The 12,883-nt window shown below is 46.9% G+C and overlaps 1 protein-coding gene across 1 annotated transcript in view; it reads right to left on the bottom strand.

Annotated features, from left to right (window-relative positions):
• Nucleotides 1-12,883, bottom strand: part of PTPRS (protein tyrosine phosphatase receptor type S) — a 118,838-nt gene that overhangs the window by 94,823 nt on the left and 11,132 nt on the right. Inside the window, exons 2-3 of the mRNA XM_044670959.1 lie at nucleotides 7,193-7,338; nucleotides 5,069-5,210 (exon numbers count right to left, since the gene is read on the bottom strand). Of these exons, the coding sequence (XP_044526894.1) occupies nucleotides 5,069-5,210; nucleotides 7,193-7,338 (288 nt within the window). The remainder of the gene's footprint in view (nucleotides 1-5,068; nucleotides 5,211-7,192; nucleotides 7,339-12,883) is intronic.

The raw sequence follows: 12,883 nt of genomic DNA, 5'->3' as shown, positions 1-12,883 counted from the left end.
GAAAGAAAGAAAGGAAGGAAGGAAGGAAGGAAGGAAGGAAGGAAGGAAGGAAGGAAGGAAGGAAGGAAGGAAGGAAGAAAGAAAGAAAGAAAGAACTGCAAAGGGGATCCCCGAATCAGGTTCCAGCTGGGTCATGGGAAAAGGAGATCTGATCATCTTAGCAGACCACAAGCTTCACAGGAGTCAACAAGGTAACATCACGGTTCAAAGAGCTCAATGTATCCATAGGCTTCATGATGAGAGGCAAGAGGAGAATCCTGTTTTTTCCTCTGACCTGTTTGGACTCCATCTGAAATGCTATTTCTGTCCTGGGTGCCATGTTTTAGGAGAGAATACCAGCAAGCCAGAGCATATGAGAAGAGGTCAATAAGAAAAGTGAGGGGATTTTAAGCTGATCAGTTGATGGAATTGAGGGTGTTAAAATAGAGAAAATTTAGTCAGGAGTGCAGAACATGACTCTTAAATTATTTGAAGGACTGTCATGGGGGGAGTTGGACTAGAATTTTTTGTTGTCTCCAGAAGGTAGAATTAGGACCAACTGGATAAAGTTACTTGACAGATTTCAGCTTGATGTAAAGAAAAATTTCCTAACAATAAGAACCATCCTAAAATGGGATGGGCTACTTTAAGGAGTGAATTCTCCATCACTGTAGAAGAGATTTCTGCTCAGGTATGAGAGCTCTCTATACTGATGAAATTACAGATGCGGTCAGGGGAGAAAAAAAAAAGATTGCTAAGATTAGGAGCTAATATTTCATTTCATTCAATCTATTTCTAGCCTGTTTCTCCAAGAAGTAATGGCCCAAGGGGAGCCCACGTTTTAGAGGGGTGGATTTGGTGGTAACCACGTAACTGACTTGAAAGTATCCAACCAGGGCTCGCTAGTTGGTTTCTTAGGGTGCTGCCCCTCTGCCCCCAAAATCACCCAGCAAATGGTGGGTGGGAGGAGCCATAACAGTGTGGTGTCACAGGCTCAAATACCAACTCTGCCTCTGACAACCAACAAATCCCTTCACCCCTCTGGGACTCAGTTTCCTCGCTTGTAAGATGAAGTAGGTTTGACAAGATAAGCTATAAGGTCTTTTACAACTCTGATTCTTTCTATATTCCTGTGCTTCCAGGGAGCAACAGCAAAGGGGAGACCTTGAAATGGACTTGATCTTGGCTTTGCTACTAACTAGCTGTGAAGTCCTGAGTGAGTCATTTCTTGGGGTCTCCGTTTTCTCATCTGTAAGATCAGGGGTGGGGGAGGCTCTTTCAACTCTGTTCTCCTAAGGAGAGACTAAAAGGCGCCTGACTTCATCTCACTTGCCAGGCCCGGAACCTCTGACCCTCACCCCCAGACCGCTCCAGCCCTCCCACTAAAGATGAGAACACCATCCAGAGGGAAGGCTCTCCCCCCAGCTCCACCTCCCCGGTCCCAGGAAAGAGGCTGCGGGTGGCACTGCCGTTCCTTCCCCGCAGTGGGCCCAGCTGTTTAATAATTAAAAGCAGAGTGAGTGTGTGTTTTGCCATTCTGAGCTCGCTCACATGTATATTTATGGACATGAGGACCAAGAGAAAGGGGAAGGTGATAGAGTGCTGGCAGCCTCATGCAGAGAGGCAGGCTTGGACAGGGAAGTAGGGAGCTGGTTTCCTGTCCAAATTCTGCCTCTGTCTCATTTTGGGACATCGGGCACATGCTTTTTAGCTTCCTCGGGACCCTCAGTTTCCTCATCTGCAAAATGAAGGAGCAGGGCTAACTAAATCTCTGAAGGGTCTGAAATTTGGTCTGCCTGTGTATGCAGACCAGAGTGGTCTGGGGCCAGAAGGAGAGCTTCCAATGGAAAACTGGGGTGCTCCTGAGGAGGGTTGGAAGGGAAAGAGAAGAGGAGGGAAGTAGGAGCCAGCCTTGGATGGGAGGGAATCACTGACTCCCTTCTCTGCCTCTCTCTGTGACGGAGGAGGTTAATGGATTCACAGTTTGTCCTTTTAACTCTCCAGGTTCTGACAGTAGAGTCAGGCACAGGGCCTCAAGGAGCACGCCAGCGTTTCATGAAAGCTGTGCAAAGGTCACCGTGAGCCTATCTCTCGGGAAGGAGCGGCTGGCAGGGGCTGGGAGAAGAGGCTCTCTCTCGGGCTGCGGAGAGGAGGTGGGAGGAGCTGCGGCTCCCAGATCTCCATCTCCCTCCCTCTTTCTGGCATCAGGAACCAGCCGTGGCTTGGATTGGGGTCCAGATGGGTCAGGGTACACGGAGAAACGAGGCCTGTGCTAGTCTGGCTGACCCCTGGGCCTCTGGGGGAGTTTAACCCAGAAGATGGGAGGGGGTGGGAGGCTGGTAGGGATGATACCCACGAGGAACCCTCCTTTCCTCCTGCTGCCTTGAGGCACCATTCCCAGAGCTAAGCAGGGATCCCTTCAGTCTAGCTCTGTCCTCCTACCCCTTCAGATTTTACAGACATAACCCGAGCTCTAAGGAGGGGAAATGACTTGTTCACAGTCACATAGAGAGTTAAGTGGCAGAGCTTGAATTCTAGCCCAGGTCCTTTAACTCCAAGCCCAAGTGCCCCATTTGGCTCCACAGAGGGAGAGGAAAACAGATACTTTTCTCGCCTTACAGATTTCAAATCTCCACCCACTCCTTTCCCGGGCCCCGGAGCCAAAGCCTAGGAGTTTCAAGTACATTTGGGCCCAATCCTTCCTCCACTGATAAAGAGACAGGCCCAAGATGTTCCCAAAGTGTCAGTGTGCCTCCCCTTATCAAGAGAACAACGAAAAGGCCACCCGGCGGGGTGACGGAGCCCGGAGAAAGCTGGGCAATCACAGCCCTCCCATCTGGGTCAGCCTATCTTGGCCAAGGCCGCCTGCCTGCGGTGGGGCCAGGCTGAGGCTGCTGTCAAATCTGAGCTGTAGATTAGGGTTACAGAGAAAGGCAATTGTGTTATTTTCCAATACACCCAGGAACTCCAGCAATGCTAATGAAGTGCAGTCACGCAGAAGTCCTGCTGGACCTACTGTAATGAATAGATAATTATTTGTAATGAGCACATTAATGGGCAGGTAAGCAAATGGGTGTTGCTAGAGTCCTAGAAAACCATTCGTTCTTTCTGGTAGGTTCTTTACTCCCTGCCGAAATCTTAACGAATTCCACACCCCAGAGATGTGAGGTCCAAATTTAGGGGTTTTTCTTAGGCATGGAGAAGGGCCTACTATATATACACAGGGCACTGTGCTAAATGCTTTTACAAATATTATCTCATCTGAGCCTTACAGCAACCCCTGAGAGACAGGTGCAATGATCACCTCCGTTTTACAGATGAGGAAACTGAGGCAGAAGGATGAAGTGACTTGTCCAGGGTCACCCAGCTGGGTAAGTATGGGAAACTAAATTTGAACTCGGGTCTCTCTCCATCATGTAGCCTACAAAGGGAATAACTTCCTGCTCTGGCCCTGACTAGTTGAGTGACATGGGGCAAGTCCTTTCTTTGAGCTCAGTTTCCTTATCTGTAATATGGAGATCATAATATTGTTTATATCACGTGTCTCAGAGTTGTCATGAAGAAAATATTTTGTAAATCTTAATTGTTTTAGAAATACTTGTTTCCAGACTGTAAGGATATACAGCGATCCCTCACCTATCGCGGGAGTTATGTTCCAGAGACCCCCCGTGATAGGTGAAAATCTGCAAAGTAGCAGGGTTATATTTATTTTATTATCTACATATAGTTTAAGGCTTTATGAACCCTTCCCACTCTCCAATAAAACTTTTCCACACTCTTATTAACCTACAGTCACTGAGCCGATCAGGGCCCAGGACATAGAAGTGTGTTGTGATAAGTGTAACTCCCCATGCAGAACTTTATATATATATATTAAAACCCACGATACAGTGAAGCTGTGATACATGAACCACGATATAGTGAGAGACAACTGTATGATATTTTGTGGATGTGGGCCTTCCCTTCATTTACACAGATTTAAAGCCCCCCACCCAATTTTTTGTCTTAGAAGGTGGCTCTGACCTAACTCCCCCATCACTGTGCGGCCAACCTAGACTGTTCCAGGAGAGTCAGAGGGTCTGAAGCCAGGCCTGTGCTCACGGCCTTTAGAGTAGATCTATGGCTGATCCAGCCTAAACTTGGGCTTCTGAGAACCCAGGGTTATCCCGTGTCACATGGGACCCAAGGGAGGACTAGGGTGGTTTCTGATTCTTCTTCCTCTCCCTACACCTTACACCCAAACCACACAGACAAGGGAGGCCTAGCTGGACACCCTTTGCCAGGGCTGAGCTTCTCAGGGGAGCTGCTTCAGCACCTGCTCATCCATCCTCTAAGCTCAGAGGGATTGGGCTTTGGGACAAGCTCTGAGCCTCATGCCAAAGGCAATGGGTCCAAATCCTGGTTCTGCTCTTTACCCCTAGGTGACTTGGGTAAGGCCCCTCTCCCTGTGGGCCTCCATTCTTGGCCTCATGGCTCCTAGAGCAAACCAAACCCCTGGCCAGGTGATGATTTATTCTTCCCCATATTCACCTAATCTCAGGGATAGCACAAAGGTGGATGAGAGCAGGGCAACGTTGGGACAGACCTTCTATACGACTCAGACCAATGCCCTCCTTGACAATATGGGGGAAATGAGGCTCCTGGGGGGATGAACTCCCTAGAGGCCGGGGATCTTTTCCTCATCCCCTGTGTGTCCCAAACAGGGCACAGGGCCTGGTGCATTCTGGGGTCTTCTCTGACTGTTCACAGACTCATGGGATTGGAGGATCTGGCACTAGAAAGGCTTTGAGAGATTCTCTAGTCTAATTCTCTCAGTTTACAGAGTCTGAATTGGAGGCCTGAGAATGTGAGTGACTCACCCAAGGTCACACTGCTGGTAAATAGCAGAGACAGGATTTGTATTTGGGTCCCCAGACTACAAATCCATGGATTCTAGAGTGGCAAAAAGATGGCTGTGGAGGTGGATACCCTTTGCCTCCCCTTGGCTTCCCTCCTTTCTCTGATCCAAGCCCCGCAGGAAGGAGGTGTAGGAGCCACAGGGAGACCTTGGTCTTGGCAAAATGGGCCCCAGAATTGGGGCTGTCGGTACCTCGGAGGACAGTGAGCTTAGCGTGCACGGTGATCTCCCCAATAGGGTTCTGCGCCACACATTCATACACGTTCTCGTCCCGGGGGGTCCTCAGGGGCTGGATCCGAAGCACCGCACCAGCGCTTTCATCAAACTCAATTGTCTGATGGGAAGAGAGGGAGCATGTGAGCATCCAGGTCCCCACCCCCATCTCCCACCCCGAAGCAGCCCAGCCTAGCTGGGGACAGCATACATGGGCTTCTTCCTCTCCCTTTGCTGTCAGGGCTGTGGCTGGAGCTTGGGGACTGGCCCCTCCTCTATCTCCCTGCTGTCTGTCCTAGCTGGGGACAGCACACATACATGGGCTTCTTCCTCTCCCTCTGACAGTGGGAGTGTAGCTGCAGCTTGGGGGCCCAGGGTGCCAAGAGGGCAGCTACCCCGGGACCTGTGTGTGTGTAGCTGTGTCTATATGAAGTTCTATGGGCATGCTTGTAGGCCCAAGGGTGAGGACATGGATCTGGGTATATGTCTGTGATGGTGATATAGTCACAGCCAGCACTTACATAAGCATGCCTCTGAAAACACTTTACAAACATAATTTCATCCTATCCCTCTAATCCTTGGAGACAGGCCCCCATGTTGCCCCCATTTTACAGATGAGGAAACTGAGGCAAACAGTGGTGAAGTGACTTGGCACAGTATACATATTTATATATATGTACAGGAGTGTGTATGTATGTGTATTTTGTATGTGTGCACATGTGTGCAGGTATGTGTAAATACATGGCTTGTGTATATCTATGTGCATCTCTGCATAGAACATATATGTGTATATTTAGTAGGAAAGAAGAGCATGAACCTATAAAAGTGTGTGTATGTGCATTTGCACTCAGGGGTGTATAAATACATACATACATATAGTATGTGTATGTGTGCATCTGTGTACAGAACATATATGTATCCTTGCTTAGTAGGCAAGATGACTTGGACCTATAAGAAGTGTGTTGGTGTGTGTGTGTGTGTGTGTGTGTGTGTGTGTGTTAGGGGGTATGGAATGATGAACAGAAAGCTGGCTGAGCTTGGTTCTGGGAAGACCTGGTTTCTAGGTCCGCCTCTGACCCATACTTGGACAGGTGATTCTGGCTGCTCTTTTAAATTCTCACGGTTTCAGACAGCTTTCTGAGATTACAGCTTGCATTGGGAGATGGCTTTTTCTCCTCCAGGAATCCCCCATGCCAATAAAGGCACATGGCCACTCCCTAACCCTGTCCGAAGATGTGCAGGCATGTGTCTATCTGGGCGTTAAGGGTACATGTCTGTGTAGGGATGAGTATCTGAATTAGTGAGTGAGGCTGTGTATGTATTTCACACTATGTATGTACCTCTATCTCTATGAAAGGATAGCTGCATATAGAAAGGTATAGAGCTGTGACTATGTTTATGGGAGGTTTTGTATTTATAAGGGATAAAGACTAAAAGTATATCTGGGCAGGGGAGTGTGTGATAATAGGTGTGCATCTGTGTTTGAATAAAGGGATATCTGGGGGGTAGCAGTGGGGTACAGATGGGTAGACAGCTGGAGAGAGTAAAGGGACCTTGATTTTTCAAGAGTACTCAACTCAACAGACTAATTTGAGATCACAGTCAAGGTACAAGAACTACTAAACTCAGGCTATCAGCTTCAACCTTTCCCAAATGAGGCCCTGGTTCCTCCCCTTTCCTTCTTCCTCCTCCCATCTCAAGGAAGGGTTTTCAGGGAGGACGAGAAGGGAGATGCTAGCCATCACCAGGGTGGATATCTGCAGACCACTTTTATGTCTTTCTGTGGGGATCCAAATTGAATCCCATTTTAGACAGCCAGAGGGGGCCTGGGGTGTGGTTGCAATGTGAGTTCTGCTTTGGGAAGGCCCATTGGTGTGACCCTTGGGTGTTGCACCAGGGGCTGAGGTTGTCTGTCTATGATCACATGTGTTTGAGGTCAAGGGTATGCATGGGGATAACTGGGTGGGTGGGGGTGGGGGTGGGAAGAGGGCTTGAGATATATACAGAGATGTTTAGGGGTGTATGTGTGTGTGTTTGTAGTTTTGTCTGTGATTGCTAGCTTTTTAGTGGGCTGAAGTTGGAGGTGGGTGAATGCTTCCTTACCTCAAACCGCTGGGAGTTCACCTTCTTGCCTTTCTTGTTCCAAGTCACCCGTGGCTTGGGGTCTCCAGTGGCCTGGCAAACGAAGGAAGCCACACCGCCTGACACCCCAATCTGATCCCGGGGCTCCTTGATGAACCTGGGGGATTCTGTAGGAAAGCAATGAGGCAGCCTGTGAGGTGGAGAGGGTCATGGTGATCACAGGAGCACAGAGGGATTTCAGAGGTCAGTTAGGACGGACCCTTCAATTTCCAGATGAGGAAACACAGGCTCAGGGACTCCCCACAGACAGTGAGGAGCAGGGCTGGGATCAGAACCTGGGCACTCCTTCTACCATGCTCAGGGCCCCAAGGACCTGGCTGATGCAAAAGGGAGTTAACGTAATGGATCTTGAGCTGGGCTGAGCCTGGGCCCAGCAGGAGACGTGCAGATCGGCAGGTGTGACCTCGAATGCCCTAGAAAACGATGCATGTACTTGTGCATGTACTGCGGGCCATACACAGACACAGATCTAAGCTCCTTTCTCCTGGGGGTGCCTCTTTTTGGGACCCAGGAAGCTGGTCCACATTTCAGCAGGATCTCATAAATCTAGAGCTAGAAGCAATCTCAGAATTTGTCTAGTTCAATATGTATCTGAACTCACACCTCCTCTAAAGCATCCTTGGCAAAGTGGCTAACCAGTCTCTGCTTGAATTCCTTCAGGGACGTGGAACTCAGTGCCCTGCAAGCCACCCATTCTACTTCTGAATAGCTCTCACTTTCTCCTTTATTCAGGGCAGTGCCCCTAATGACTGCCTCCATATCTCCATGACGCCTTCACCAAGCTAAGTATCCTCAATTTGATCATAATAATGGCCAGCGTTTATAGAGGGCTTTCAGGTTTACATAAGACTTTACATATGTTATCTTATCTGAGGAGGTAGGTGTTATTATTACTCCCCCTGCAGACAAAGAAATGGGCTGAGGAATAAATTGATTTGCCCAGGATCACACAGGTAGCGTGTATTTGTGGAAGAATTTGAACTTGAGTCATTTTAACCAGCCTATTTCTTTCTCTAACACCCCACCCTCTACTGCTTTTTATTAATATGTAACATTTATTTGCAAAAAGACCAGGTAGGTGTCACAGTACATTGAGTTCTGGACCTGAAGTCTCAGCTTCCTAAGTTCAAATCTAGCTTCAGATACTTACTGTCTGTGTGACCCTGAAAAAGCCACTTAACCTGATTTACCTCAATTTTCTCATCTGTAAAAAGAGCTGGAGAAGGAAATGGCAAACCTCTCCAAGGTCTTTGCCAAGAAAACCTCAAATGGGGTCACAAAGAGTTGGATGTGACTATAACAATGGAAGACCATACCCAAATTGAGAGCTAGATTAAATTATCACTAGGATTTTTTCTATTTCTTAAATCTTGTGAATTCCCATCAACCAATTAACCAATCTTCATACTGCCTGATCTCTGGTTCTTTTTGTGGATATGTGACCCACGTTTCCAAAGTTATGGGTTAGCCCTAAGAAGGGGCTGATCCTGACATCTCATGGCTTCTCTTGCCACATCCCAACCCCACTGTAACATGGAGAACATCACCAGCTGTTATCAGCTCAGCCTCTTGCCCTCTTTTATTCATGAAGGACCCTCCTTTACCCAGGATTGGAATGCCCTGGACACGATAGAAGGGACACTGATTCAGGAATCAGAAAATGTAAGCTCGAATTGTGGGTGGCTTCCCTAGACCTCAGGAAGGCAGACAACATAACTTTGTGAAGTTCCTTTTAGTTCTAGAACTAGGATCTCTCATCTCTCCTGCCTAAAATCCTTTTCCCTCAAGGCTCCATTCAGAATCTTGCTCAGAACCTCTCCCCACAAAAAAAAGAACCTATCCTCACACCCTCTGAACTAAAAGTTCTTTCCCTCCTGAAATCTTTATAGACCTGTTGAGAACTAGCCTTGAATACTCCATACTCCATCACGGTTTTTACTTGGCTGTGTAAGTTGTTAGCCTATTACAGGCAGTTATTGTTAGGTGCTATGGATATAAGGTCAAAAACAAGGCAATTCCTGCCTTCAGTGAGCTTATACTCGACAAATATTTTTCTATAAGTTCTCTTAGGGCAAGTTCTTCTTTGTTCATCTCTATATTCCAATGCTGAAGACAGAGCCTTGCACATACTAGGCACTTCACAAATGTTTGTTGAATTCCCTTTTGACCTTGTTAAACTGACCCAAACACTTATCCCCATCTAGGTTCCATGTGTCCTTCTGTCAGGCTCTTCTTTGTCCACTGGGAATGTTCTTTTTTGGTTCCCACAAAGAGAATCATAATGGCCTCCCCACATTCCCTAGAAGGGATCAGGAGTTCCAAAAAGGCATTTTGAGCTGGAAAGGTCCTTACAGAGGATCTCCTACATTATCTTCCAATATCGGAAGGAAAAAAATAAAGAGGTATATATATGTGTGTGTGTGTGTGTGTGTGTGTGTGTGTGTGTGTGTGTGTGTGTGTGTGTGTGTGTGTGTGTGTGTAATTTGGAGAGTTTGGTAGAGAATAAAGGGGCTATCTAGGGCATGGCCACAAAAGCATAGATTTAGAGAAAAAGACACCATGGAGGTTATCTAGCCCAATATTTAGGTGAAGAAACTGAGGCTCAGGGAAGTTACAAAGGTAATAAGTAGGGTTAGGGGCTGAACCCAGGTTCTGAGTCATCAGTTCCAGGGATCTTTCCACTGCACCCCCCAATCTACTCAAGCCTATCCTAAGGAAGCCAAGTTCCCATGTCTCCTCCACCTCCAGCCTTGGCTAAGATCAATCCAGATGAGATCAGCTCAACTCAACTCCCTCTAATCTAGTTAGCCAGGAATTTACAGAAATATTTAAATTGTTGGGGCATGGCTATGTTCCAATAAAATCATCCAGATCATAAAGTTTCCTTCTGTTATTCTCTGGGCAGTGGAGCTCTCCCAAGTGTGGAATGGGGATGCTGTTAGGTACATGTGGGGAGCCAGCCTTGGGGTGATGGCGGCAGAGGGTTTACAAGATTTCCCTCTTGGGTGGGAGTGCTAGTCCAGGGTTAGAGAATTAAAGCACAGGTTGAAGAAATGTGTTGTAGGTTGGAGAACTTTGCCAGGCCAGGCCAGTCTAGGCCTGTTCCCCTCCGTACCACCCCCCCAACAGTCCCCAGGACTACTAGACCCTGTAGGGGAGCAAGACCAAATGCATGCAATGGCTGGCTCCATCCAGCTCTCCTCCTAGACCAGAGTTAAGACTGCCAGCTCTGGTCTTTGCCCCCCTCTACCTGGCCCCACAGGCCCAGGCATTAGTTTTACAAATATCTAGATCTATATTTAGAGGTCGATGCACCATCCTGGGAAAGGTTATCAGCACTTCCATTAGAAACTCCTGGAGCCAGAAATGATCATTTGCCTCTTGCCAGCAGCTCTCCTCCGCCCTCTCCCCCCTTCTTGCTAACCCAGGAGGGAGGGAAGGAGGGATTCTCTGAACAGGAACCGATGGCCTCTTAAGTAAATGGGAAAAAAGCCAATGGAAAGGAGTCCCCAGGCACACGGCACAGCGAGCCAAGCATAGCAAGAAAGGTCAGGGGTGCTTCTGAAGGGGTCTTAGATAAGTCTGCATGAAAATACATGTAGATGCCATTCAGTACACTTTACTGGGGAAAGACTGCACATGGCAGGCAGCTTGGGAGACAGAGACCTGCACCAAGATTTGGGAAGCTTGAGGCCTGCTGGTCTTGGCTTCACCCACAATTGACTTCTCTAATGTTCTGTTCCCTCCCAGAAGGGGCCAGATTAGATGTCCTCTGAAGTACCTCCTAGTCCTGACATCCTCTGTTCTAAGGGTCCCCCAGTTCTGACATTCTCTGTTCTAAGGGTCCTTCTAGCCCTGGCATCCTCTGTTCTAAGGGTCCTTCTAGCCCTGACATTCCATGTTCTCAGATCCTTTCTGGCTTCAACAATTTTAGACAGTGGTAGAAGATTTGTTCTTCACTTTTCCTTTATTTCCATTTACTCAAAAGGGAAAGTATTTCTACCTGAAGGTTTTGTCCATGCTTATGGTTGAGGCTGGTAAATGTGAAATAACAAAGATAACACAAGGGAGGAAAGATCTAAGACAAAAGCTGAAGCAATCACATAGGAGAAGAGGATGATCTGGAATCCAAGAGATAGCCCTGAACACATGGATGAAGGCAGAGTCTCTCTCTGTGTCTCTCTGTCTGTCTGTCTGTCTGTCTGTCTCTCTCTCTCTCTCTCTCTGCCGTCAAGCACTCTGGGGATTTACATGTATCCCTGGGATCTACAGTTGATCATTCTCCTTTTAATAAAACTTTCTCCTACATTACTGTCAACTTTTGGCTTACATGGAAGGAATTGTTCTCACTCAACCGGGGAATACCAGGCGCATGTTATCGCAGGTTTTCTGGGTGGGGATTTCTAAGAACCAAGAAAGCGAGAACATTCTGGTGCAAAGGTGGGAGATAGAATAAATGCTGGGTTCAAGAGACCTCTAGGAGGTCGGTGTGGCTGGATTTTGCAGACTATTTGGAAAGATACGGTGCATGCTTACTCTTTGCACGAAGCCCTGCTGTCTTCCTTTCCACTGATCTGGAACCCTGAAACAGACTACAGCTTTCTTGACCTAGGAGGCTTCTCAGAGAACAGAGAGTGGAACAGCTATCCTAGGCATGGACCTGGGACTGCTTGGGGGTACAGTACTAGACCTGGGGCTGCTTGGGGGTACAGTACTAGACCTGGGACTGCTTGGGGGTACAGTACTAGACCTGGGGCTGCTAGGAATCAGTCCCCTCAGCTGGAGACTGGGAGGATTTCTCTTACACTTGCAAAGGACCCAGAGTCAAGAAGTCTCAGTTCAAATCTAGCCTTGGATGTGTACTAGCTGAATGACCCTGAGCAAGTCATTTAACCTCTGTCTGCCTTGGTTTCCTCACTTGTAAAATGAGGATAATAATAGTAACCACCTCCTAGGATTATTTTAAGTATCTCAGGAGATAATATTTACAAACCCTAAAGCACTAAGTTAATGCTAGCTATTATTATTCTTTGTTATTTTTACAATAATATTTTTTTGGTGGTGGTGGGGAACAGGTCTGGCTGTGATTTCACTGGTGAGGAAAACGTTATCCATGATCGTTACCTGGTCTACAACTCCTCAGCTTAGAGAGATGCTTGGGAGACTGAGCAGCTCAATGGTCACCCCAGGGTATAGAGCTAATATATGCCAGGGACAGGACTTGGACCCAAGTGTCAGCTTTCTACCCGCTGCACCACAAGGAAAACACATTTATACGAGGACCTTAAAACACTTTGCATGCATTATGTCACTTGATTTTCAGGAAAACACTGTGAAGATAGCATGGGGAAGATAAAATAATTATTATCCCTGCAATGCTGAGTGCTAGAAATCAAAGGGAAAAAAGCCTCAAAAATGGTTCCTGGCCTCTTCCAGGAGTTTCCAGTCAAATTCAGGAGACAAAATGACTATAGATGGGCATACACAAGATAAATATATAACATATATAAAATATATAAGAAATAGAAAATAAATATATATAAAAATATGTAATATATTAACCATAAAATAAATATTCAATATATTAAATATATAAGAAATTGAAAATAAATATATATAAAATATGTAATATATTAACTATAAAATAAATAT

Source organism: Gracilinanus agilis, chromosome 1, assembly GCF_016433145.1.
Source record: "Gracilinanus agilis isolate LMUSP501 chromosome 1, AgileGrace, whole genome shotgun sequence".
Taxonomy (NCBI): domain Eukaryota; kingdom Metazoa; phylum Chordata; class Mammalia; order Didelphimorphia; family Didelphidae; genus Gracilinanus; species Gracilinanus agilis.
This window is presented reverse-complemented; position numbering and strand designations above follow the sequence as displayed.